This window comes from Prionailurus viverrinus, chromosome C1, assembly GCF_022837055.1.
Source record: "Prionailurus viverrinus isolate Anna chromosome C1, UM_Priviv_1.0, whole genome shotgun sequence".
NCBI classification, from domain to species: domain Eukaryota; kingdom Metazoa; phylum Chordata; class Mammalia; order Carnivora; family Felidae; genus Prionailurus; species Prionailurus viverrinus.
This window is the reverse complement of record NC_062568.1, coordinates 186,870,909-186,882,788: the sequence shown is the minus strand read 5'-3', so window position 1 is coordinate 186,882,788 and position 11,880 is coordinate 186,870,909. Positions and strand designations below refer to the sequence as shown.

The 11,880-nt window shown below is 35.6% G+C and overlaps 1 protein-coding gene across 4 annotated transcripts in view; it reads left to right on the top strand.

Moving 5' to 3' along the window:
• AGO3 (argonaute RISC catalytic component 3) overlaps window positions 1-11,880 on the top strand; it is a 123,118-nt gene that overhangs the window by 32,374 nt on the left and 78,864 nt on the right. For 3 of the 4 annotated variants that reach the window (XM_047871403.1, XM_047871402.1, XM_047871404.1), the window contains exons 3-5: window positions 5,262-5,382; window positions 9,611-9,819; window positions 10,632-10,768. In XM_047871403.1, the coding sequence (XP_047727359.1) occupies window positions 5,262-5,382; window positions 9,611-9,819; window positions 10,632-10,768 (467 nt within the window). Of the gene's footprint in view, window positions 1-5,261; window positions 5,383-9,610; window positions 9,820-10,631; window positions 10,769-11,880 lie in introns of those variants that run through there. The other variant, XM_047871408.1, reaches the window with a different exon arrangement.

The following is an 11,880-nucleotide window of genomic DNA, read 5'->3' as shown; positions in this document are numbered from 1 at the left end:
TATGCCCCCTCTCAAAATAAATAAATAACCTTAAAAAAAAAACAAAAAAACCAACCTCTCAGTTACATCAGATGAAAGTAAAGAGACATAATGATAAATGATGGTCCTTATAAAAGCTGATTCCCTTTGAAATATAGGTTTTTGTAATTATGAACTTAAAAGTAGTTTAATGTCAGAATTGCCCAGTGTATATGGAATTCTAACACCATTCTTCTAAGGCTTTGAGAGCTTAAATTCAAATCAGTGTTTAGTGTAATTATTCATAAAGAAGGTTTTGTTTTTTTTTTTCCAACGTTTATTTATTTTTGGGACAGAGAGAGACAGAGCATGAACGGGGGAGGGGCAGAGAGAGAGGGAGACACAGAATCGGAAACAGGCTCCAGGCTCCGAGCCATCAGCCCAGAGCCTGACGTGGGGCTCGAACTCACGGACCGCGAGATCGTGACCTGGCTGAAGTCGGACGCTTAACCGACTGCGCCACCCAGGCGCCCCATAAAGAAGTTTTTATATCTGATGCCATGGGAAAATCTGCAGTGTTTCATTATTTGATATTCTCCTAATTAAATTTTACGGTTAGAGTAGATTACAGACATTCATTTCAATCTTCTGGTTGGTGTGTTCTAGTTGGTATCTTCATTGACATAACTGCTCCTCGAACTGTTCTAGCAAAGATGAACCCAGGTACTTTATAAGATAGTGTAATCTACTTGTGAATAGTTCTGGTGGTTAGGAAATGTGGGAAATTTTGTTCCAAAGTCTAGCGTCTTATATCTTTCCAACTATTTGTCCTAGTTCTATCCTTTCAAACAAGATAGATTTTCTACTTAGTTTATCACATGACAGTCCATCAAAATAGCCAAAGGTTTCTATAATTTCCTTTGAGTCTTTCCTATTCTGGACTTGAGGTCCGTAGTTTGATTTATTTATACTCATGTTACATGAGGTTCTATCAGGATTACCTTCTTCTGGTTATATTTCATTTTTTTTTAGGGTCTTAAATTTTTCCAAATTGAACAGAGTACTTCAGAATGTGGAGTGACCTATATAATATGTGATGGAATGGTTACTTACTTTATACTGGGATATTTAAATATATGCAACCTAATTTCCTTAATTTTGAGGAAGCTCTATCCCATTATTAGCTCATTCTGGACATAGAGTCATCTAAAGTCCCTTTCCACAAAAGCAGTGAGTAAGTTCACATCCTCTAATCTGTTCTTATTGCAGTTGAGCTTTTTAAACGTAAATGTTTAGGTTTTACAATTGCCCCTGTTATGTTTCATCTTCATTGTGCTCATTGTTTTAGTTTTTTAGTGAATTTTAACATGCTAATTTGTTTTTAGCATACTAGTTGTGTCTCCCAAGTGTGTATAATTTGAGGGTTTCTTAACAGGTATTTTATTATTACTTACTATATGTAGGGCACTGGACACATTTCTTTTGTTATGGCATTGATAGTTTTTTTTTGAAGGGGGTGCACTTTAGAAGTTTATTCTGGTTAAAAGTTTCCATGAATGTCCTAGTTAACTTAGAAAAAGAAAAGGAACTTGCCTTGCCCCAGCATAATAAAACACTTCAGTAATTGTGAAAACATAATGATACTGGTTTAAGAACAAATAGACTACTGGGGCAATATAGAGAACTCAGAGCCAGATTCATTTATTTGTTGAGAACTTATTAAGATAATAAGTTCTTGTTAATAATAAATAAAAAAAATTTTTTAAGTTTATTTATTTTGAGGCAGAGAAGAGTACCAGTGCATAAGCAGCAGTGGGGAGGGGGGACAGAGAGAGACAGAATCCCAAGCAGGCTCTGCTCCATCAGTGCAGAGCCCAAGGCAGGGCTCAAACTCACAAACCGTGAGATCATGACCAGAGCCAAGATCAAGAGTCAGATGCTTAACTGACTACACCACCCAGACGCCCCCCCAAAATGGCATTTTTATTTGATTGTTTATGTATAGACATAAATAGATGGTATGGGACAACTGGCTTACTATATGGGGAAAAATAAGACTCCTTATGTAACACTGTTTATAAAGAAAAACCTCAGATGGATTAATGACCAAGATAATGTAGATAAAACTATAACATTAATAAAACATAATGCATCTTTGTGCCTTAGTATTAGGAAAGTATTTTAAAACATCAAAAGCATGAAACCATAAGGTGAAAAATGATTCATTTGTTGATACAACATTAAGGATTTCAGTTCATAGACATAGACATTGTCAACAGGCATACAGCATTTGGAAGAAGATATTTGCAATGACTAAACCTGTTAATGAATCAATATCTGGAATATCGAAGAAACTCCTTCAATTCAACAAGAAGACTGGGGCCATAAATGAAAAATGAGCAAAGGAAACAAAAGGAAATTCACAAAAGAAGAAACACAAATGCATGAAGGGATGCTCAAATTCATTAGTAATAGGAGAAATCTCAATTAAGACCATTTAGTTTGGGGCCCCTTGGTGACTCAGTTGGTTAAGCGTCGACCTCAGCTCAGGTCGTGATCTCACGGTTCATGAGTTCAAGCCCTGCATTGGATTCTCTGCTTCCGATCCTCTCTCTCCCTCACTCTGCCCCTTCCCCACCCGTGTAGTCTCACTCTCTCAAAAATAAACATTAAAAAAATAAATAAAACCTTTTAGTTTTACCTGCTAGTCTAGCAAAAATTAGAAAGCATAACTATATAACGCCAAATCTTGTCTGGGATATAGGGAAATGGGAACCTCCAGGAATGTGGGTTGTGGAGCCACTCTGGAGAGCAATTTGACAGTTCGTTTAGTTGATAAAATTCACTTGGACCTAACAATTTTGTTCCTGAGTGTATAACCAGAGATTAAGTCTCACTTAAGTCCATAAAGGGACATAGTAAGAGATATTGCATTGCTTATATCATATTTGGTGGCTGCAGTTAAAGTCTGCATCGTTGGGTGACAACATATGAAGTATTTTGCATCAATCAGAAACAATGAACTAAGTGTCCCACAGCAATATAAATACATTTTATTATTATTATTTTAATGTTTATTTTTGAGAGAGAGAGAGAGAGAGAGAGAGAGAGAGAGAAACAGAGAGACAGAGCACGAGAGGGGCAGAAGGAGAGGGAGACACAGAATTGGAAGCAGGCTCCAGGCTCTAAGCTATCAGCACAGAGCCTGACTTGGGGCTCAAACTCACAAACCATGACATCATGACTTGAGCCGAAATCGAACACTTAACCAACTGAGCCACCCAGGCGCCCCAATATAAATACATTTTAAAAACCTAGTGCCAGAGAATAAAGAAGGGAATATATACAAATAGAAGGATGTTCAAACACATTAGGAGAAAATAATTTATGAAGGGGGCAGGTGCTTAGGAAATGGAGGTGGAAGGAAAGAAGAGATGTCTTACATAGATGAATAATGATATGAATTGAGGAGTATGATTTTTTTTTAATGTTTATTTATTTTTGAGACAGAGACAGAGCATGAACAGGGGAGGGGCAGAGAGAGAGGGAGACACAGAATCTGAAGCAGGCTCCAGGCTCTGAGCTGTCAGCACAGAGCCCGACGCGGGGCTCGAACTCACGGACCGTGAGATCATGACCTGAGCCAAAGTCGGACGCTCAACCTACTGAGCCACCCAGGCACCCCTGAGGAGTATGATTAACATAACCTTTCATACCTAGGAAATAAAAATGGAGTTTAGGGACTTGTTTGGCAGTGATATGTAAGTTGTGTTTGAGAAGAAAAAATAAAAGGCATAAAAATGAAGAAACTTAAAATAATCCAGGTACTGGGATATGAGGTTGTAATTTAGAATGGTGATAATTGGAAATGAACAGAACATCCTTAAGATGTTTTGTCACAGCTATTTTAATCTCCACCATTTTGATCCTGAGAGTGCTTTGATTGGGTTGCTAGGATTTGGTAAGCTTAAAATTATACCAGTTTATTGTTGAGTAAAAATTTGACAAAATAGTCAAAACATTCTTAAATATTAGATCTGTATAGTTTCACCTAAGAAACTGGACTTGATAATGGCTGCAAAAGAAAATCTTAAATGGCAGAAAATCTTTGAAATTTGTTTTCTATATAAAAACTGATCAGTGAAGCAATCGCTCTAGAAGAATTTGCTCTTCTAGAATTTGCTCTAGAAGAGGGTTGGTCTTGATTTAAATAGTTTCAGCAAATTGACTCTAGAAGAGTAAAATTTTTTTTACTCTAGAAGAGTCTTGGTCTTGATTTAAATGGTTTCAGCAAGATGAAATTGAAGAAGGGAAAAATGGAAATTTCGAGCATGTGGAAAATTGCTCTAGGTATCAGGTCAGCTTACTGTGTACCAGAAAACGCCTTTTTCTCTCCTTTCTCTCCTACCTACCCATAGGCTAGAATTCAGTATTTTTCTTTCCCATTTATTACATTTTTAAGTGTGTTGTAAGTTTTACCAGTAATATGTAAGTATACTCTCATCATAATATAGATTATTTAAGCAAAATAAAAAAATCATTCTTCACTTCTCTCTTCAGAGGTAACCACTGTTATCTATTTGGTACATATCCTTCTAGATATCTTTCTACTGCTTTTACAAATAATGTGTGCACAAAAATAAACGTTGATTTGTGGATATTTAGTATTATTCTCACTATATTCCATTTTTTTTATATGTAAAAGTCTTGAATATCTTTCCATGTAAGTATATATGGGATAAAAATGTTTGCTAGGTAAAAACAGGCTTCAGTATATTCTTACTGGCTAGATAACGTAAGGATGATTTGGGGAGTTGAAAGGATTGAGGGGAGTATATGTGTGTTCTCAAAAATCTCACAGTCTAGTAGAAGTGAAGCCTATAATAATTATAATGCATTGGAGTAAATGTTCTAATAGATATATGTATTAAGGTGGTATTTGAGCACAGAGGGAAGAGCATCACTCTTTTGATAGAGAAATTAATGTGTCAGGTAGTACTCAGAAATGGTAAAAGGGTTTTAGGATTATTTTCTAGGGATAATATTTTACAGGTCTACTGTGGCCCAGAACGATTTAAGTAATTTACTAGATTCATTTCTCTGTCTTTTGTGAAATTTGTATCACTTGCCAGAAATTATTCTTTCTGGTGCCCTAAGGTATGGTCCTGAAAGTAGTATCTTTATCATGTATGATTGTCTTTTAGAATTTTGGCAGCTTTAAATAGTTCAGGAATTACTTTAGTTAAATGCTTGTATTTCATCATGCAGAGGATTATGTGAATGTATTTTTTTCCTTTTTTTAGAGAGGTGGTTGACTCAATGGTTCAACATTTTAAAGTGACTATATTTGGGGATCGTAGACCAGTTTATGATGGAAAAAGAAGTCTTTACACAGCCAATCCACTTCCTGTGGCAACTACTGGGGTAAGATGCAGTTCTTTATTGGAAAGTTATACTTTGGTGATGTCTCCTTTTAAATGCACTTACTACATTTTATTATAGTCCATAGATACATAAGAGTGTATCATTTATCTTTTTTAACTTTTTATTTTGAAATAATTTAAAACATATAGAAAAGTTGCAAGAATCATTCAAAGAACTCATATAGACCCTTTACCCAGATTCACCAATGTTCCCTTTTTTCCCCCCAGATTATCTCCGCAGGCACATTATTATTTTTTTAAGTTTACTTATTTATTTTGAGAGAAAGAGAGCATAAGTGAGTGGGAGAGGGGCAAAGAGAGAATCCCAAGCAAGCCCAATGCAGGGCTCAAACCCACAAACTGTGAGATCATGACCTGAGCTGAAACCAAGAGATGGATGCTCAATTGACTGAGCCCCCCCAAGGGCCTCTCACCAGTGTTCTTTAACATTTGCCACATTTGTCTTATCATTGTCTTATTTTTTACTCTCTTTATATCTATACTTATTTAGAGAGAGAGACACATACGTACTTTTTTTCCTGAACCATCTCAATAGTAGGTTGCATATATCACACCCTTTACTATGTATTTCCTAAGAACAAGGATAAAAATTAAAGTACAGTTATCTACTTCACTGAATTTTTCATCTGTATGATACTTTGGTCTGATCAACAACCCATATTCTTCCAGTGATGACTTTTAGCATTTTTTTTTTCCTCTGGTACAGAATTCAGTCCAGGTTTGTGATTGTATTTAGATACCATGTCTTTTTAGTCTTCATTATTCTAGAACAATTCCCCAGCATTTTTTGTTTTCCTTTCATGAAATTAACATGGTGGAAGATTACAGGCAAGTTATTTTGTAGAGTGTCTCTCAGTCTGTGTTTGTTTGGTGTTTCCTCTTGATTAGATTCTGATTTCACATTTTTGGCAAGAATAATTACACAAGTGTTCTTTCTTATCAGTGGATCATATCAGGATACATTTATATGTGTTTGTTCTATTAATGATGGTACTAAGTTGATCACTTGATTAAGTTGGTATCTGCCAGGTTTCTCCTGTCAAGGTTTTTTTTTTTCTCTTTAACTCTTGTGGGGAGATTTTATTTTTAATTGTGGTAAAATACACATAACATAAAATTTACCAGCTGAGGGCTCCTGGGTGGCTTAGTTGGTTAAGTGACTTCATTCAGCTCAGGTCATGGTCTCATGGTTTGTGAGTTCGAGGCCCACATTGGGCTTAATGCTGTCAGTGAAGACCCTGCTTTGGATCCTTTGTCTCGTCTCCCTCTCTCTCTGCTTTTCCCTTGCTCATTCATTCTCTCAAAAAAAAAGAAAAAAAAAAAAAAAAGAAAATTTACCTTCTGAGCCATTTTTTAGGTCAGTTTAGTGGCATGAAGTACGTTCTCAGCCATCACCACCATCTATCTCCATAACTCTTTTTATCTTGTAAAACTGAAATTCTGTACTCGTGAAACACTACATCCCCATTCTTCCCTCTCCTCAGCTCCTAGCAACCACCATTCTACCTCTGTCTCTATGACTTTGACTACTCTCAGTGACTCATCTAAGTAGAATTATATGGTATTTGTCTTTTTGTGACTGACTTACTGCACTTGGCATTATGTCCTCAAGATTCATCCATGTTGTCATGTATGTCAGAATTTCCTTTTCAAGGATGGATAATATTCCATTGTATGTATATACCACATTTTGTTTATCCGTTCATCCATTGATGAGTACCTTTTGGCTATTGCAAACAATGCTGCCGTGAACACGGTTGTACAAATATCTGTTCCGGTTCCTGCTTTCAGTTCTTTTGTGTATAAGTGATAATTCTGGGGTGCCTGGGTGGCTCAGTCGGTAAGTGGTAATTCTATTCTTAATATTTTGAGAAATCACCTTACTGTTTAGTACAGTGACTGCACCATTTTACATTCCCACTAACAATGCATAAGGGTTCCAAATTTTCCACACCCTTGCCAACACTTGTTTTCTGTTTTGTTTTGTTTTTTTTTGATAGTAGCCATCTTAACGGATATGAGATTATATCTCATTGTGGTTTTGATTTGCATTTCCCTAATGATTAGTGAGTTGAGAATCTTTTCATGAGCTCTTAGAAGCTCATTTGTATATCTTCATCCTTTGCCCGTTTTTTAAATTGCGTTTAGTTTTTGTTGTTGTTGGGTTGTAGGGATTCTGTATATATTCTTATCAGATACATGATTTGCAAATATTTTCTCACATTTTGTAGATTGCCTTTTCACTTTGTTGGTTGTGTCCTCTGATGCACAGAAGTTTATAATTTTGATATGGGAAATACTTTAAGGATCTTGTTTCTCATTAGAGAAAGTATTTTTATTTTTTTGAGGGGTGGGGGAGCTGCGTGAGTGGAGGAGGGGCAGAGAGAAATGAAGAGAGAGAATCATTTTGGGGGCAGGGAAAGGACAGGGAAAGAAAATCTTAAACAAGCTCCATGCCCAGCACAGAGCCTAATGCAGGGCTCAGTCTCAAAACTACGAGATCATGATCTGAGTGGACAAGAATCGGATGCTTAACCGAATGGTCACCCAGACACCTCTCTCATTAGATTTTTAAGTGATTGATGATTTTTGCTTGGAAGGATTATTACTATGTAGTAATGGTGATTTTCTAATTCTGTCATTCCTTCAACATTTATTAGTTGATATTCGACTATAAGGGAGAGAATTTTCTTCTCCCTAATATATTTCCCCTTATTTATTTCACTGTCCCAGTTTTCCTAGATTTGGCCATTGGGAGCCACTTTAAGCTAGTTCCTGTATCCCTTTGACATGACACACTTTTTTTTGAGTACTTCCTTATTTTCTGGCACAAGATGTTCCAGGCTAATCTTATGTTTTCCCTGCTATACCCATGCAACTGGCCCTTTGTCAAAGGAACAGTGATTTCTTTTGGTTGGAGGATGCAACTTAGAAACTGAAACCTGGGTACTGAATGTATTCATTGCTGCTGGAGTGCAGGTATTTGTAAAATGGACAGATGGGACATAAAAATACACAAATAAAAGAGACAATATATCATAAATATTATATGTCATGTAATGGAGTTAACACATGTATCCTACAAATACTATTTACTGTGCAATATACAATATATATATTGGAAATCATGAGTTCAGAGTGATTCTTCCAAGTTTCAGTCTGTTTCCCCCAGGATTCTTTCTCCCCATGTTGCTTATTTGTATCTTCCTTCTTTTTTGAACCTCAAAACATCACCACTTTTACTCATTTGTTCAATCCTACCATATACATATAAAATCATATCTGAATTACTACACCGTACCACTACAGAAAACAAACTTCCTCATTAGAGTTTAAGATTTTATTTTGTATGCAGTTCTTTCCCACGTGTACAGCCCCCAATATGTTCTGTGTTCAAGAGTTCATTGTATTTTTTTTCCCCCTTCTTTCAGTGTGGTTATGTTACTCATTTGAAACATATTTGGTTCCATTTGATTTTGTTTATATTTAGTTTTAAGTTTTTCACTTCATTCTTCTTGATTTTGTTTTTAATTTTTAACTTATAAAACTTTATTTAAAAAAAACACAAAAAGGGGTACCTGGGTGGCTTGGTCAGTTAAGCCTCTGACTTCAGCTTAGGTCATGATCTCAAGCTTTGTGAGCTCGAGCCCCTGTCGGGCTGTGTGCTGACAGCTCAGAGCCTGGAGCCTGGTTTGGATTCTGTGTCTCCCTCTCTCTCTGCCCCTCTCCCACTCACAGTCTGTCTCTCTCTCTCAAAAATAAATGAACATTAAAATAAATAAATAAAAACACAAAAAAAACCCTTTATTTAATATGCTTCCAGAAGTCAAAACTGTACTGAGAAATATACTCAGAATTGTTCATTCCTCCTTTATTTCTTCTGGTCTGTTCCTTCCCATCCTTTGAAAGTAATCAATTTCTTTGTTTCTGATTGATGCTTCTTACATTTCTTTTTGCTGAAATAAGATATATGAATATTTTCCCATTTTCTCCTTCTTTCTCACACAAAAGATGGCATACTATTTGTAATCTTCTCTACTTTGCTTTTTGTACTTAACAGCATAGCTTAGAAAGTATCTATTGATTTAGCATTGAGGTTGGTTTTTTATATTTTCCCTGTTTTTTCTTACATATTTTTATAACTTAAACCTAAAAATACTTGTACTTACCTTTTTCAATGTATCAATTGACTGTTTTCCCATCAACAGGTAGATTTAGATGTTACTTTACCTGGGGAAGGTGGAAAAGATCGACCTTTCAAGGTGTCGATTAAGTTTGTCTCTCGGGTGAGTTGGCACCTACTACATGAAGTACTGACAGGACGGACCTTGCCTGAGCCGCTGGAATTAGACAAGCCAATCAGTACTAATCCTGTCCATGCTGTTGATGTGGTGCTACGACATCTGCCCTCCATGAAGTGGGTGCTTCTGGCTTTTTTTCCTTTTTAGATTTTAAGTGTGTAGGCTTTTTCCCAAGAGTGAGTTGTGCAGGCTTCCTTTAATTAACCTTCACATGTTGTATATTTTGATTGCTTCATTTAGAGAATAGCATGCATACTAGTTCATTGACATGAGAAGTAAGTTACAGAAAAAACTCTGATTTTTGAAAGTAAATGCACATTGTTAACTTAGCTATTCTAATAGATACCTCTTAGAAAAATGTCTAACCCTTTGTCTTAGAAGCTGTAAATCTTGAATAACTGATATGTTTTCAGATATATTCCTTTAGTTAAATCCCCTTGTTCTAAAGGTAATTTTGTTGTTTATACAATAATATCAATTTGTATTGAAATTGCTGTTCCCTTAATCATACTTCACACAAGTGTCTGTTTGTATTTGTGTGCCTGTATATATAGGATCAATGTGTCCTTTTAAAGAAAAATATGTCTTGCAAACACATTTGTAGAAATAGCATTTTCTAAGATTGGAACTGGTTTTTCTTTTCATCTGTTTCTAAGAAAATATTTTAAATAAAATTTATTCTTACCCAAACTAACAGTTTTAGGAATAGAGGATTTCAGTGAAGGATGCTGACAGGTTTGTTTTGTTTCTCTTAGAATGGCTGCTTTTTGCTTTTCACAAATTTGGGGAATATTTATTTTCATATATTCCTAATGATAAGCATCATTATGATAAATTAAGTTTGTGTGCTCTAGACTTAACCTTTTCTGCAAATTTAAATACCTATATGGGAAGGAAAGGACTAAACATGACATTTTAATTTTTGTAGATATACGCCTGTGGGGCGTTCCTTTTTCTCAGCTCCCGAAGGATATGACCACCCTCTGGGAGGGGGCAGGGAAGTATGGTTTGGATTCCATCAATCTGTTCGGCCTGCCATGTGGAAAATGATGCTTAATATTGATGGTAAGGGAACTAAAACCATATTCTGTATTGGGTAGTTGATTCCTGTATTGCACACATGCACCTGTGTGTGTGTGTGTTTGTGTGTGTGTGTGTGCACGCAGTTTATATATAATTATATGTACTGGTGTCTTGAAGTTATATTTGGACATATATTAAGACAAAGTGGAAAAACTTCTGTGTTACATTTTATTTAGAAAGCCTTTCCACAGAAGTTGTCCTGGAATGCTACTAAGCGTGAAGTAAGCACATGAAAGCAAATATAGAAGCCTTGACATGATTATCTGAACAATCTCACTTTTGTCCATTTAATTTTTATTAATATTTCATTATGAAATACATGTTTTAAAGCAAGAGAAGTCTGTTGGTCATTGACCCCAGGTGTTATACCTACTGCTGATGCTTATAGTGGTACCAATTGCATTCTTATTTTTAGGTGTTTTCTATTAATGTTTTTGAGCATATTTAAAAGTAGGGAGAATAGTATGATAAACTACCGCCTATATGCAAACTGTCAAGTTTGTAGAAATACCTTTACTCCTCAATTAGAGTATTTTTAAATCAGATCCCGAATAGCAAGTTTTTTTGTTTCTACTACTTAAGTATGTACCTCTAAAAACATGGGTGTTTCCTTACATAGTCATAATGCCATTATCATATGTAAGAAAATTTTAAGTAATCATTTGTAGCCTCTAATATTCTCTCCATAATCAGATTTCCTTGATCTCAAACATGTCTTTTTATAGTTACAATCCTAATTAGGATCCAAACAAGATCCATGTATCATGTTTGGCTGATCTGCCTTTTTAGTGTAGTAGTCCCATTTCCTCCCTCTTGTTTTGTTTTTTCTTTTTTTTTTTTTTTTTTTTTTATGCCATTGACTTGTTAGAGAAATTCACTTGTCCTGAAGAATATTAAAAAATCCACATTTGTCTTCTGTTCTTGTGGTGTCATTGCCTTGTTTCTCTGTCCCCTATATTTCCTGAAAGTGAAGTTGGCCCTAGAAGTTTGATTCAATTCTGGTTCAGAATACTTCATATGTGCTTCATGTTATATCATATTAAGAGGCACACAGTATCTAGTGGTTCCAGTTTTAGTGATGCTAAGATTGACCA